The sequence below is a fragment of the Chionomys nivalis genome, chromosome 25, assembly GCF_950005125.1.
Source record: "Chionomys nivalis chromosome 25, mChiNiv1.1, whole genome shotgun sequence".
Lineage (NCBI taxonomy): Eukaryota > Metazoa > Chordata > Mammalia > Rodentia > Cricetidae > Chionomys > Chionomys nivalis.
The window spans coordinates 16,111,622-16,127,005 of record NC_080110.1 but is presented as its reverse complement, the minus strand read 5'-3'; the positions used below and the strand labels follow the sequence as shown (position 1 = coordinate 16,127,005).

The window sequence follows — 15,384 nt, the reverse complement described above, 5'->3', positions numbered from 1 at the left end:
ACATGAAGTGACGCATGTCCTCTGTAATGTACCCCGGCCCAATGAGATTCTATCCAAACGTATGAAGACAAGTGACTATCAGAAGACAAGTGACTATCAACTAAACTCAGTGACACTATGGATGAAAATAAATCATCCTACCTTTGTGGTGTAAAATCATGTATTTGTCAAGACGAGGAAGAAAATAGATAATACATTCCTAATACACTTAATTTTGCATGAGCTAGTATAACACACAGTACTAATATAAGGCAAAAATTAAAGTTGTAGCAAGAAGAAATTCTAACAATTAAGAAATTTTAATGATGTTTCTTTCACTAAGTTATAGAATATTCAAAAGAATCACTAAAGATATGATCTGATGAACATATTTAATAAATTATGGTTGGAGGTCTTATATAGGACACTGACTGACTGGAAACATGTTATCCTGAAGAACAAAAGGATAGTTACCAAACCTGAACTCGTACTGGCTTTAAATAAGGACTGAAAATTGGTAAAAATAGAACACTTGTACCGTGCAGTTCCTGAAAGTAATGCTATTAAGTCGTAAATAAATAACACTAAGCTAACTAAAATGATGAACCCTTGCTCATAAATTTAAAAGATGTTAGAAATCGCAAGTAGAAAAAAATTTCAATGATCTTTTAAAAAAGTAATGATACAGTGTAAAATGGCTGCATATTTTAGGATCGGTGCTAAATAAGAAAAAATACACTATTTTGCATCAATAAAGCCAGATTTAGTTTAAAAACACTAATAAATTGAATGGATATTGGCAAGTTTTTTTCATGGGAAAATTACACAGTCTTGTGGGTGGATCATGCATGGAATAACAGATGTTACAGTTGCTTTATGTCAATGAGTGTGAAAAATATTAGAAGAAAAAAACACTCAGAAAATCTTACCCATACTGGCCCAGACCAAGTTTGAGAGTAAACTCAATATGTCTATAAAAATAGACAATTTAGGAAAAAAAATCTTACAATTTTTTTTTTGAGTTAATGTCTCCCTAAATAGCCCTGACTGATCTGGAACACACTAGTTTGAACATAGTGTCTCCTTCCCTCAGCTTCTCACATGACCACCCTCACCACCCATCTTTCCCTACCTACCCAACTCTGAGTTTTCCTCTTCTCTGCAGACCTCATCAGGCCCAGTTTATGTTGTGCAACTAGTCTTTTGACTTGACCTTCACATATGGTATCTGGTAGACCTATGCAAGGATGACATCATCGAAGAAAAATGTATTCTTCCTCTCCCGCAAGCCATCAAATGCCAATAAATCCTCAGTTGGAGATGGGGTGGGCTTTCATTCCCACCTTCCTTCCTGTGTACTGGAATTTTTTCTGGCTTGTGCTTGCAGAACTCTTTTATATGTAGTCACAGTCTCTGTGTATTTGTATGTACAACTGTACATTGTTTCCAAAAACTACAATTTCCTGTATATTATCTAACCCCCAAGCTCTTACAAACTTTCTACTCTTATTCTTAAAACTTCTCTGGGCCTTAATAGAAGGGGTGTGATATATGTCCAGTTTAAGGCTGCAAACTCCAATGACACTTTTTCTCTGTGTTTTGATCAGGTATTTATATTAACTTACATCTACTAGAAGAAGCTTCTCTGCTAAGGGTTTAGAGGGGCTCTGATCTATGCGTATAGCAATAGATCATTAGAGTAGTTTTAATATTTTATCTTGTAATAGTACCTTCTAGGGACTCTGACCTATCTATCCACAGATTCTTGTTTCCTTAACCAGATGTATGAATTTCACACTCATGAAATACCTTAGATCCAATTAGAACATGGTTGGTTACTTCTACAGCATTATGTCCACTATTTCACCAATGGGCTTATCTTGTCAGGCTAGTCATTGCTGTACCTTGCAGTGTTCACAGCTCAGTGTAGTTGATGACTAATTTTATTCTCTGATAATGTTCAGAGCACTTTCCAGAAAAATGAGAGTTAGCTAGTAGAGATGCCATAGAGATGCAGCTTCCACAGAGTACCAGTTTGATTTCTCCATGCTATATTATACAGTGTCCTCTGCAACATTATGTAACTACCAAGTTCTGAAGGATAATCAAGAGTACTATTGTAGACTCTAATCCCTGGGAGTCTAAGAGACCCTATTGACCAACAGCTTAAAAAGGTAGCCCATTCCTTGTACTGTTTTTATCTGCTAGTATGGAGTATCCAATTAGGGTATTAATTTTCTGAAATTGACTTAACGATGTAAATTTTTATTCAAACTAAACTATAAACTTGGCAAATAGTTTATATTTTGAGTGGATACTTGAGTACATAAGTAATGAAAATACACCCTGAAGAGATAAGTTCTTCTCATGCATGTAACCTGCAATCTATCCCAACTTGCAGAATTGAAGAATTGTCCATGCGTCCAACAGCAGTGATATGAATAAACTATACCAAAGTAACTGGAGCTGAATAGATGGCCATATTCATCTTTTGGGGCCTGGGTTACCTCACTCATGACAGTGTTTTCTAATTCCATCCATTTGCATGCAAAAGTCAAGATGCCATTTTTTTTAACCACTGAGTGGTACTCTAATGTGTAGATGTGCCACACTTCCTTTATCTATTCTTCATTTGAGGGGTATCTAGGTTGTTTCCAGGTTCTGGCTCTTACAAATAATGCAGCTATGAACATAGTTTAACAAACGCTTTTGTAGTATGATTGAGCATCTTTTGGGTATATGCCCAAGAGTGGTATTGCTGGATCCTGAGGTAGGTTGATTCCCAGTTTTCTGAGAAACCGCCACACTGATTTCCAAAATGGTTGCACAGGGGGATGCTTATATGTTTTTCTTTGGGTTCACCTTCTTATTTAGCTTCTCTAGAGTCATGAATTATAGTCTCAATGTCCTTTATTTATGGCTAGAAACCAAATATGAGTGAGTACATCCCATGTTCCTCTTTTTGGGTCTGGCTTACCTCACTCAGGATAGTGTTTTCAATTTCCGTCCATTTGTATGCAAAATTCAAGAAGTCATTGTTTTTTACTGCTGAGTAGTACTCTAATATGTATATATTCCATACTTTCTTCATCCATTCTTCCATTGAAGGACATCTAGGTTGTTTCCAGGTTCTGGCAATTACAAACAATGCTGCTATGAACATAGTTGAGCATATACTTTTGTTGTATGTTTGGGCATCTCTTGGGTATATTCCCAATAGTGGTATTGCTGGGTCAAGAGGTAGGTTGAACCCGACTTTCCTGAGAAACCGCCACACTGCTTTCCAAAGTGGTTGCACAAGTTTGCATTCCCACCAGCAATGGATGAGAGTGCCCCTTTCTCCACAACCTCTCCAGCAGAGGCTATCATTGGTGTTTTTGATTTTAGCCATTCTGACCGGTGTAAGATGGTATCTTAATGTTGTCTTGATTTGCATTTCCCTGATTGCTAAGGAAGTTGAGCATGATCTTAAGTGACTTTTGGCCATTTGAACTTCTTCTGTTGAAAAGTCTCTGTTCAGCTCAGTGCCCCATTTTATAATTGGATTGATTAACCTTTTACGGTCTAATTTCTTGAGTTCTTTGTATATTATGGATATCAGACCTTTGTCAGTTGCGGGGTTGGTGAAGATCTTCTCCCAGTCAGTGGGTTGCCTTTCTGTCTTAGTGACAGTGTCCTTTGCTTTACAGAAGCTTCTCAGTCTCAGGAGGTCCCATTTATTCAATGATGCCCCTAGTGTTTGTGCTGCTGGGGTTATACGTAGGAAGTGTTCTCCTGTGCCCATGTGTTGTAGAGTACTTCCCACTTTCTCTTCTATCAGGTTCAGTGTGTTTGGACTGATATTGAGGTCTTTAATCCATTTGGACTTGAGTTTTGTGCATGGTGATAGATATCACAAGTTTGCATTCCCACCAGCAATAGATGAGAGTGCCCCTTTCTCCACATCCTCTCCAGCATAAGCTAGCATTAGTGTTTTTTATTTTAGCCATTCTGACAGGAGTAAGATGGTATTTCAGAGGATTTGCATTTCCCTAATAGCTAAGGATTTTTAACATTTCCTTAAGTATCTTTTGGCCATTTGAGATTCTCCTGTAGCAAGGAGTCCACTAATTCGTCCCAGCCACCGAGAACCAAAATAACCACATAGAACCTATTTTATTTAAAACACTGCTTGGCCCATTAGCTCTAACTTCTTAATTGACTAACTCTTACATATTAATTTAACCCATTTCTATTAATCTGTGTATTGCTACATGGCTGTGGCTTACCTTTCTTTCTGGCTCCAGCGGGGCTACATGGCTTCTCCCTGTCTCTGCCTCCTTTCTCCCAGCATGCTATATAGGTTTCCCCCTCCCCCCCCCCCGCCTACCTAAGTGCTGTCCTATCAACAGGGCAAGGCAGCTTTTTTTATTCATTAATGGTAATCACAGCATACAGAGGAAAATCCCACATCATTATTCCATTGAGAATTCTCTGTTTAGCTTAGTGCCCCCATTTTAATTGGGTTATTTAGAATTTTAATGTCTAATTTCTTGAGTTCTTTATACATTTTGGAGATCAGTCCTTTGATTTATGGTTGGTGAGCTGCCCTTTTGTCTTATTGACTGTGTACTTTGCTTTACAGAAGCTTCTCAGTTTCAGGAGGTCCCATTTATTTAATGTTGCTCTCAGTGTCTGTGCTACAGGGGTTATATTTAGGAAGTGGTCTCCTGTGCCTATGCATTGAAGACTACTTCCCACTTTCTCTTCTATCAGGTTCAGTGTAGCCAGATTTATATCAAGGTCTTTGTTCCATTTGGACTTGAGTTTTGTGTATGGAGATAGATATGGATCTATTTTCATTCTTCTACATATTGACATCAAGTTATGCCAGCACCATTTTTTGAAGATACCTTCTTTTTTTTCATTGTATAATTTTAGCTTCTTTGTCAAAAATCAGGTGGTCAAAGGTGTATGGATTAATATCCAGGTCTTGGATTACATTGGTCAGCATCTCTGTTTTTATGCCAACACCAAGCTGTTTTAATTACTGTAGCTCCATATGATCATTTCAATAGATGCTGAAAAAGCATTTGACAAGATCCAACACCCCTTCATGATAAAGGTCTTGGAGAGATTAGGAATACAAGGATCATATCTAAATATAATAAAAGCGCCAGGTTGTGGTGGAGCACGCCTTTAATCCCAGCACTCGGGAGGCAGAGGCAGGCGGATCTCTGTGAGTTCGAAGTCAGTCTGGTCTAGAAGAGCTAGTTCCAGGACAGGACCCCCCTCAAAAAAAAAAAAATCTATGGAGAAACCCTGTCTCGAAAAATTCAAAAAAAAAATAGAGGTCTAAATATAATAAAAGCAATACACAGCAAGCCAATAGCCAACATCAAATTAATTGGAGAGAAATCCATAGTGATTCCACTAAAATCAGGAACAAGACAAGGCTGAACCCTCTCTCCATATCTGTTCAACATAGTTCTTGAAGTTTTAACAATAGCAATAAAACAACAAAAGGCGATCAAGGGGATTAAAATTGAAAAGGAAGAAGTCAAACTTTCGTTATTTGCAGATGATATCATAGTATATATAAGTGACCCCAAAAACTCTTATCAGAGAACTCCTACAGCTGATAAATACCTTCAGTGATGTGGCAGGATACAAGATCAACTCAAAAAAAAAAAAAAAAGTAGCCCTCCTATACAATTGATAAAGAAGCTGAGAAAGAAATCAGAGAAACATTACCTTTCACAATAGCCACAAATAGCATAAAATATCTTAAGGTATCACTAACCAATGAAGTAAAAGACCTATTTGACAAGAAGTTTAAGTCTTTGAAGAAAGTAACTGAAGAAGATACCAGATAATAGAAAGATCTCCCATGCTTTTAAGTAGGTAAAGTCAACATAGTAAAAATGGCAATCCTACTGAAAGCAATCTATGGAGTCAATGCAGTTTCCATCAAAGTCCCAACACAATTCTTCACAGACCTTGAAAGAACAATAATCAATTTCATATGGAAAAACAAAAGCCCAGGATAGCCAAAACAATCCTATACAATAAAAGAACTTCCGGAGCATCACCATCCCTGACATCAAGCTCTATTAAAAAGTTTTTTTAAAGTAGAACCTCTATTTGTAGATTGTTCTATTTTTGGAATTAGCAGAGATCTCATGAACTATTTATATTTAAATCATATAAATTAATTATATTTTATTTTTTATATTTTATTCCATGATTCTATCTCATTGACATATTATATTGAAATTTTATGTGTTCTATAAGAGTTTGAAGCTGAGAGTGACTTTTGTGGTAGGTACATACTGACTCTATGGACTTCTACTACCATAAAAATGCATCAGAAGTCTTTAACTTGTCTCTAACAAAGTGAAATCCATCAGAAGGGCTTGATTTGTGTATAACAAAGTCTTGCTACCTGAAGTGATTCATCTTTTTACTAATAATATAATGAGAATAAAAATATCTTCCTGAAGTGCTTCAGAAAAATAATCTCTTCATATTCTTCAGGCTACATCTATTTAATTTGTGAAATAATGCAATTTTTATTTATTTTTTGTTTATAATGCAAGCAATATTTTAAGATATGTGTAGTGTTTTATATGACTGTTTTCAATAATAAGAATATCTGTGTTAATTTGAAAAACATACAAATCATTGTTATATAAAATTATAAAGAAAAACTAAAATATTATAATAGGCATAATGAGAAGTTAATTTTGATTGTGTAAATATGTGCACTAGATTAATATTTCTATCCCATTGTTATGTAATATTTTATAATTACAATGACATCAAGAAAATTTCAAGAGCTTGTTTAGAGCTCCTAGCCTTAATCAATTCTAATACCACTTATTATTTTTCATTGAAATAAAACAGATAAAGGGAATTATGTCATAAGCTTGGATAGCAATTAATAAATACATATATGAATGAGCATAATTATAGATGTCTTTTGCCACAAGAAAAAAACCTGTATACATGTTTATATCAAAATCAGAAAAATAAACTATAAAAATAAGTTCCTCAAAGTACTTATTTGGTCAATACGAGTATATCATTCTGAAAACCAAACTAATTACGTCATTATTCCTGATTACTCTTTTGGGTGGGCCCTAGTTTGGATGACCCACCATATTAACACTCCCTGAGGGAATCGAGGTTAGACAGAGGAATATTTTTCACGGCTAATTAAATTAAAAGAGTGAAACAGGAGAGAATCATGTCAATGGAACCTCCTTCATGGTTGTTACTCAGCAATTGCTAAAAATTATTTGAAATAACTTAAAATCAATTAGGACCATACACCCTTCTTATCTCTTGGAAATTGATTGTTCTCTATAAAAGACACCTGAGAACCCTTACATATTATGAAAGAAAATATATATTTTTTAAAAAAAATATCTGTTGAAGATTTATATTTTTTTCTATGGAGCACTTCCTGGAGTAACCTCCAGGAAGCTGTTCTCCTTTCCTCTGTGCTTAACTCTGAAGTCTTCCTTCCTTCCTTCCTTCCTTCCTTCCTTCCTTCCTTCCTTCCTTCCTTCCTTCCTTCCTTCCTTCCTTCCTTCCAGTAAACCCATGGAACTTTAACTCACACGTATAGTTTTTCCTGCAAGATGGGTTAGGTCTGGCCTGTGCTAAGCAAGGCAATGTTAAACCACACAAAATGGAATCCATTTTCTTTGAAAATTGTAACAATATGGATAGAAATTCAAACATTGCAAAATACCTCATATTAGGGATGCTATAGTTATTCATTTTATATTAGTATATTCGCTGTAAGAAGAAGAGAAGAAGCAGAGGGATGGTAAATCAATTGTGAATCCCTCCACGGCCTGTAAGTGAAAAGCCAGCTTACTCTATGCAGGTTACTTTCTTACAGGTACAAAGACGGATGAAGCGGAACTCAGAAAACACCACCCAAAATAGTTTCAAAATAAATTCATTATATGTCACAAACCCTGTTCATGGATAATGAAGTATTGTGGCAGATTCATATGAAAATATAGGGAAAAAATGTAAATCCTGTGGCTAAAGGGTAGTTCTAAAACTGTGCCCTGTTGACTCTTTTTATAGTATTGCTTAGAAATAAACATACCCCAGGGAGGAGGCAGGGCCAGTGTGACTTTTGCCTTCAGGCTTCCGATGCCTCAGCAGACCACTGCATCTGAATCTGAACAGTTGGTCCTAAATTTTTGTTATTATTTTTATTAAGAAATACAACAGTAAAATATTTATTTTAATAACTGAAGATCTTGGTGCACCTTTTAAATTTTCATGTTAGGAAAATTTCTTTTTGTTTGTCTTCCTCACTTTAACCTGTTCCCAGGCAGAATTTTAGATGTTCAAGTATACATGATCTAAACCATCTAAGATTTTTTTTTCTCAATTTTTGTGACTGTCAGAGAAGAAAATATTGAAGTATCATCAAAAATTCACTATACACATATGAGCAAAAAGGCACAGGTCAAAAGAACACAATGTAAACAATATGCTATGTTTTGGAAGAACTAGATAGTCTGGGTTTTTTTTTAATAATTGGATAAAAAACACTTTGTTGAAGGATTTGTAGTTTCAACACCTCAAGCAATTCTGTTTTTTTAAAAAAATCTTTAAAATATCAAATACTTTAGATACATAACTTCATAATTATCTCTATCTGTTTACTTATTATTTATTTATTTTTGCTTTCATAAAAGTCTTTTATACTCCTTGTGTGCCTCCAAACAGCCCAGTTTTGAGGGTTAATTCAAATGTCAGAAGCTCACAAGTATCTTTCATTCTATTTTTTTAAAAAAAAAAAACAAAATCTGTTGAGCCATAAAAATTGAATGAATTGAGTAAAGGAATGATTAATGCTGTACTTAGCCTTTGACCTTACATATACAGTTTTGGCTGCCCTCCCAAAGTTTCTGTTTTTAATCTTTTTACCAACAATCCTGGTCTTTATTCATGAAGTCATTTTTTCCCTCAGTGATCCAGCGCGTGTATATGTCTGTATGTCTTTAAAGAACAGTGATGTCGCTGTCACATTCAAATGGCTCTGGGAGAGTTACTGGTTTCCTGCCAGTGCCCTCTGCTTTCCAGCCGCAGATTGGCCTGGTTAAGGAAGAAGCCATAAACAGCCTATCAACAAGTATTTATACAGATGTTAATGAAACTCAAATTCTCTTGGCGTATTTATGCCAAATTCCCCTTTTGGGGTATCTTTTATTTGTGAGGTATGAGGTAATAATCTCTTTACTAAACACAGCCAAACCACTTATACTTTATAAAGCAATTTTTAGTATTTCCAGCCTGAGCTACATAGAGTCAACCATTTATCAAAATGACTTAAAATATTTCACAGCACAAGGAGAAGCATTTTGTGTAGCCACAACAATGTCCCCCCAAAGCGTCCGGTAAACAAATGAACTCATCTCTGCTCATGAAACCAAGACTATTTCAAAATTATATTACGGAGAAAAGCCATTAGCGAAAAAGGAAACAGTCATGGGAAAGTTACCATGTGAATTAAAAATATAACTACTTAGTTTATTTCTCTGTGCCTTAAATGATAATTGAATCTTAATTTCCCTCCATATTGGATATTATGCAGAAAATTTAGAAATTTGATTTATTTGAAGCATATGGCTTTAATGAGCACCTTTTATTGCCTTTTATAAAGAAAAGAACAATATTTCCATGAATTTTTAAATTGCTTCATTTCTTTCGGTGAACCTTAGAAATAAAACTGCTCTCCCCTTGGATTATGTATGCTGTGGACCTATGAAGAGGTTATCATTTTTGTTCTGTGTTTTGATTTGCTAATTTTAGTTGGATATAATTCTGATTTTCAGAGTTAATGTACCTCCCTATTCTAGTAATTAAATCAATAGTGTTTAGGCATATGCTATCGTCAATAACAGTCTTGTCTACTCGTTAAAAGCCTTTGCAGTATAGCTCTGCGCTTTTTAAAACTGTTTATTGATTATGTGTGGATTTCACATCATGCATCCCAGTTCCACTCATCTCCGTGTCCTCTTGCTTTCTCCCTCTGCCCTTGCAAACTCCCCTGCAAAACAAAATGAAGTTTAAAAGTAAAATCAGTCAGTCAAATAAACAACAACAACAAAAAAATTGGTTGTGGAAGGTGTAGTGTGGGTCAGTGACTCACACAACGTAGCCTTTAGTACATATATCTTATCTTGTTAGTGTTCTATGCTATGAGGCATTGGTCTGGTTGGAGGGCTCTAGCTTGTGCTACACTATTGATAACGGGCTCTCACTGGGACTCCTCTTTGATATCTTGTTGTTGCCTTGTGTCATTGAGATTCTGTAGCTTTGTATCTGCAGGTCCAGTTCCTTCACATACTCCAGTAGATCAAGATTCGGTGGATGCTGGCATGGGCTAACTCATAGCCCTAGTTCTGGGCCTGGGTAGCAGCTGGGTTCATCACCGCCACAGGGGCAAGCTCCTTAACACTGCCCCAGCTAACTCACCCAACGTAAGCAGGCAGTAAGGAGCTGGCTCAGTTCTTCTGCTCTCATGTCCTTGGGTCCAGCTCACCCACACTCACACTCATACCCCCAGGGCCAGCTCTGCTGTTTTGCCCTGCTAGATGCAAGGCCCGTTATCCAGATTCCCTCAGTCAATGAGGGGCAGCAGCCCCCCTTCCATTCTCACATCTCTGAAGCTAGAGGTGGGGTAGGAGGGAATCTTTCCCTCACCCATGCCATCACTTGGCATATGAGCTGAGGCTGTGTAGATGAGCCCCCTCACCTATCCACCCCCAACCAGGTGAGCATGCCTGGGAGATCCGGCCCCACCTCTTAACTGCCATTGGTAGAGTGGACTAGGGAGAGAAGACCTTACCCCTTCCCCTGCCCCTCGCTGCCTGTGGTGGGTAGGAGAGCTGGTCCCAAGGTCATGAGGATGAGAGAATTGTCACTGCCCCTCAGCAGCAGCAGCACTTGGGAGAGCAGGCCCTGCAACTCGACTGGGTCGCATTCTAGAGCTGACAATGTTGGCAGGGACACAGGTGAGCTGGTCCTGTGGACCTGAGAGCAGGAGAGCCCCGCAATTTTTATACAGTACAGAAAGTACAAGGGTGGCAACTGTTCCTTTTTCTCTGATACAAACTGAGTGTCGGCATATTATGCATTAGTATTATCAAGAGCTTGTTATAAGAGGCAAAACAGACAAAAATGGCAAATTAAAATACGGCATAAGGAAAAGTGTCCTGAAGTTCTTATAGGGTCATGTGACATGAACGCCCTCACACTAGCTCCTTTTCTAGTTATTGTATTGTTACACCTGACGGAGCAACGCAAGGTGGAAGGATTAGTTTTGGTCCATGGCTTCAGTTTCTCACGGCATGGAAAATGTAGCAACATGTCAGGGGTGTGGTTGTCAGATTTCTGTCAACTTGACCCAAGCTACAATCATCTGGGAAGAGGAAACCTCAACTGAAAAAAAGCTGCCATCTTATGGGCCGCTGTACTTTCTCTTAAAAAATGGTTAATGTAGGAAGACTGCGCACTCTGAGTGGTACCGCTCCTGAGCTGGTGGCCCTATGTTCTATAATGAAGTCGTCAGAACAAGTCATGTGAAGCAAGCCAGTAAGCATCAGTCATCTATGGTCTCTGTCTGATTCAGTTTCTATCTCCAGGTCCCTGCGCAGCTTGACTTCCTGCCTTGACTTCCCATTATGATAGACAGTGATTAGGATGTGTAAACCAAAGAGATACTTTCCTCCCCAGATTGGTTTTGGTCAGTGTTTCAGCACAGCAACAGAAGCCAAACTAGAACAAATTGGTACCACATAATGAGATATTACTGAGATTGGACTGATTTCAAAGGTGGATTATAGAAGGATTTTGAAGTTTACAACCGGAAAGGCCATTGAGTTCTCAGAGTTTAATAAACTGTTAAAGGAATTTGGAAGATAATGACAACAGAGATCCAGATGATGGAGGTTTGGCTTATGAATTCCCAGAGGGAAGCAAAGACTATCAGGGCTGTTCATGTGATATATTGGAATTAACAGCCTGTGGTTTCTGGTCAGTTGGGGCTGAAGAATCAGTTGTGATTAAGAGACAAGAACCAGTGAAGTGTATCTTGGATTTACTGGGACAATTGATGCTGGTTAGATAGGGCTGAGCTATTAGCCTTGATTAAGAAAGAATAGCATGATTGATATGAACCCTTTGGGGGAAATTTTTCTTGGGGTTACCACAACAAAAGCTGTGGTCCAGAAACCGGGAAGTAGGGAGGTTGCATCACATGCCGGCAGCCAAGCTTGGTAATCCGTGAGAGCCTCCCACATGTTACTGATTTGGGCAGCATGGAGGAACCGTAGAGAGACAGCTACAGTCTGGCACTGTGTGTCTGGGTTGGAGTCCCTGAAGAGGTGACCTTAGCTAAGGTGGAACCTTAGCTGCAGTTGACAGCTGCAGAATGTTGGTGATGCCAGGACAGGAGGATGATCACTTGTGAATGCAGCAGCTGCAGAGCCAGCATGAGCCTAAGAAACAAGTTGCATGTAATGATAGTAGAACAGAGGATGAGATGCCCCAGGCATTTAGAACCCAGAAGGTCACGTGTGAGTTCCAGATATTGGACATTGACATTGAGCAATGAGCACTGTTTGAATTTTGTTTGCCTTTGATATAATTGCAAGTGTGCCCTGGCTGTGTCCTCTTGGAAAAAAAATATGTAACTTACGTTTTAATTTTTTTATGATTTCACAGGAGCCACAGTTGAGAGATATTGGGACTTTTATTTTTCTAGACAGGGCTTCTCTGTGTTATAGGCTTGGTTGACCTGGAACTCACTTTGTAGACTAGGCTGGTTTCAAACCCACAGAGATCCTCCTGCCTCTGTCCCCTGAGTGCTGTGATCAAAAGTATGTATCATCACATCTAGCTAGATATTGGATTTTTAAAGGAGATGCTGGCTATTTTTTAAGTACTTTAACATGTTGAAAAATTTTAGAGGCTATGAGACTTTTAATGTTATATTATGTTTTATCTTATAACATTAAAATAATATTAATAGTGACAATTTCATGTGTAAAACTGACAAGATGTAAATTGTGCTAATACCTCAATCAAGTTGACTGAAGGCAAACCCTAGGACATTTTCATATGAGTGATTGATGAGTGAAGGCCCTGGCCACTGTAGACCATCACACACACACACACACACACACACACTCACACACACACACACAGATGGTCCAGCCTCCGTGGTCTCAGATTTAGTTTCTGCCTCCAGAGCTCTGTTTTGGTTGAGTGCTTGTCTTGGCTTCCCTCAATAATGGACAATGATATTTCAGCCAAATAAATACTTTCCTACCCAAGTTGTCTTGATTCATGTTATAATCACAGTGGCGATATAACAAGGATGGGTCTCCTTTTGTCTCAGTGAATCAATGAGCAGAAAGTTAAACCTGAACCAGTCTGGGCAAACTTTAAGAGGCCCATCTCTCATGGCCTAAATCCACCTGATTATATCTTAATGCCTTCAGAGACTCCAAAAACAGCACTGCCAGCTGGGAATCAAATATTCAGACCATATTCAAATGCAACAAACCTTTAAAAATACCAATACTTATTCAAGCTTAAGTATAAAATACATTGTTGAAAGTTAGGTAGTTTATTCTGAAGAATGGTTTTTATAAGCTAATACTTGAAGATTTGAAGCAGAAATACCATTACTGAAGAAAAGGCTTACAGTCACAGAAGCTGGTTAACTACAGTGTCTGGTGGATTAAGGTGGGAATTTAAAATATGTCTCTCAATATCTAAAGCAAGACTGGTCTACTATCTAAAAAAGAAACATTTTGGGCCCTGGAGAAGGGGCTCAGAGGTTAAGAGTACTGGTTGCTCTTTGAGAGGTCCTGAGTTCAATTCCCAGCAATCACATGATGATTCACAGCCATCTCTAATGAGATCTTGTGTCCTCTTGTGTTATATGGCTTACATGCAGGCCTGTATAGAGTCCGTGGTCATCATGGCGAGGAACATGGTCCCGACAATCATGGCGTTTGAACAGTAGCTGAGATATTTTCATGAGTAAGATGCAAGTTATTTATCCCTAGACATCCAATTTGATAGCCCTATGAGGTAGCAAACTCTCTCTGTATATTCAATCATTATTAGATGCCAGCACGTAAATAAGGGCTCATCTATTTATGTTGAACCCAGCAAATCAACACCTAAATCATATGTGAAATATCCTAAAGGGAAGCAATAAAAATGTGTTTTCTATAGTTTCTAAGAAAAGCGAACTGGACTGAGTAATTTGATTTAGTGGAGAAGTGGTTAACAATAAAAAAATGAATATAAGATAAGAAATTTTTAAAGTCTTGCTTGGGAACCGGTTTAATTATGTCTAACTCTATTTAGCCCAGACTATCTTTAAATTTACACCAATCCTTTTACTGTAATCTCTAAAATGATAGGAATATATGTGTAAGCCACCATACCCATCTTACATTCAGTATATAACATTTACAAATTATGTCTTTCCTTTTCTATACTAGGAACTGAAGCTCGGGCCGTGTGCATGCTAGGTAAGCTTTCTATTACTGAACTAAATACCCAGTCCTGAAACCTTAGGAGCTACAATTTCAATTTACCAAAGCAAGATTGCATAAATTACAAAATAGAAATTGACAAAACAATGATAAAGAATAAATAAAAGACTTTTGTCAGTGAAGAAAAATCACTGAAAATTTATAGAATTTCTTTCTGGAGTCCTACACTTTATACAACAGTTTATTGAGTTCAGAGATGCAAGCCAGTAAGTCGCAGTGGAAAACTGAATGTAGTTTAGATGATATTTAAGATGTACACAAATATGCAGCCTGGAAAGCTGACCTTTTTGAAAAGAGAACAGAAATCGAAAACATCAATGAACAGGAAAAATATTTGTACCATTAATAACAGAGAAAAGATTTATACTTTGTTAAAATCATAAAGGAAGATGCTACAGGATTTAGGTGGTTTCCAATTTAAAAGTATCAAAAACATTTTTCACAATATATAATATAAAATTAGTAAATAACTATACAGGCTAATGTTGTTTACCTAGAATTAAAGAAGTAAATAACAACCATAATTAGACAATATTATCCAATTATCAATAGCTTTTCAGGTATTTAATGTGCCAATATGAAGTAAATATGGGTGGGACACTAAACACTATATACAAATATATACCAAGTTTTATAAAATAAAATTTTATATAAAATTTTAGACATATTATCTCTAAATTCACTTGAAAATGAATTAAATGTGATAATAAAGACATAATCATCAAGGGACTAGAGATATATCTCTGAAGTTAAGGACATTTGTTTCTTTTGGAGAGGACCAAAATTTCATACCCAACTTTCCTATGACAGCTCC

The 15,384-nt window shown here is 37.2% G+C and overlaps 1 protein-coding gene across 1 annotated transcript in view; it reads left to right on the top strand.

Moving 5' to 3' along the window:
* Lrriq1 (leucine rich repeats and IQ motif containing 1) overlaps positions 1-15,384 on the top strand; it is a 123,819-nt gene that overhangs the window by 97,697 nt on the left and 10,738 nt on the right. The window contains exon 26 of the mRNA XM_057757912.1: positions 14,517-14,546. Coding sequence (XP_057613895.1) covers positions 14,517-14,546 — 30 coding nt within the window. The remainder of the gene's footprint in view (positions 1-14,516; positions 14,547-15,384) is intronic.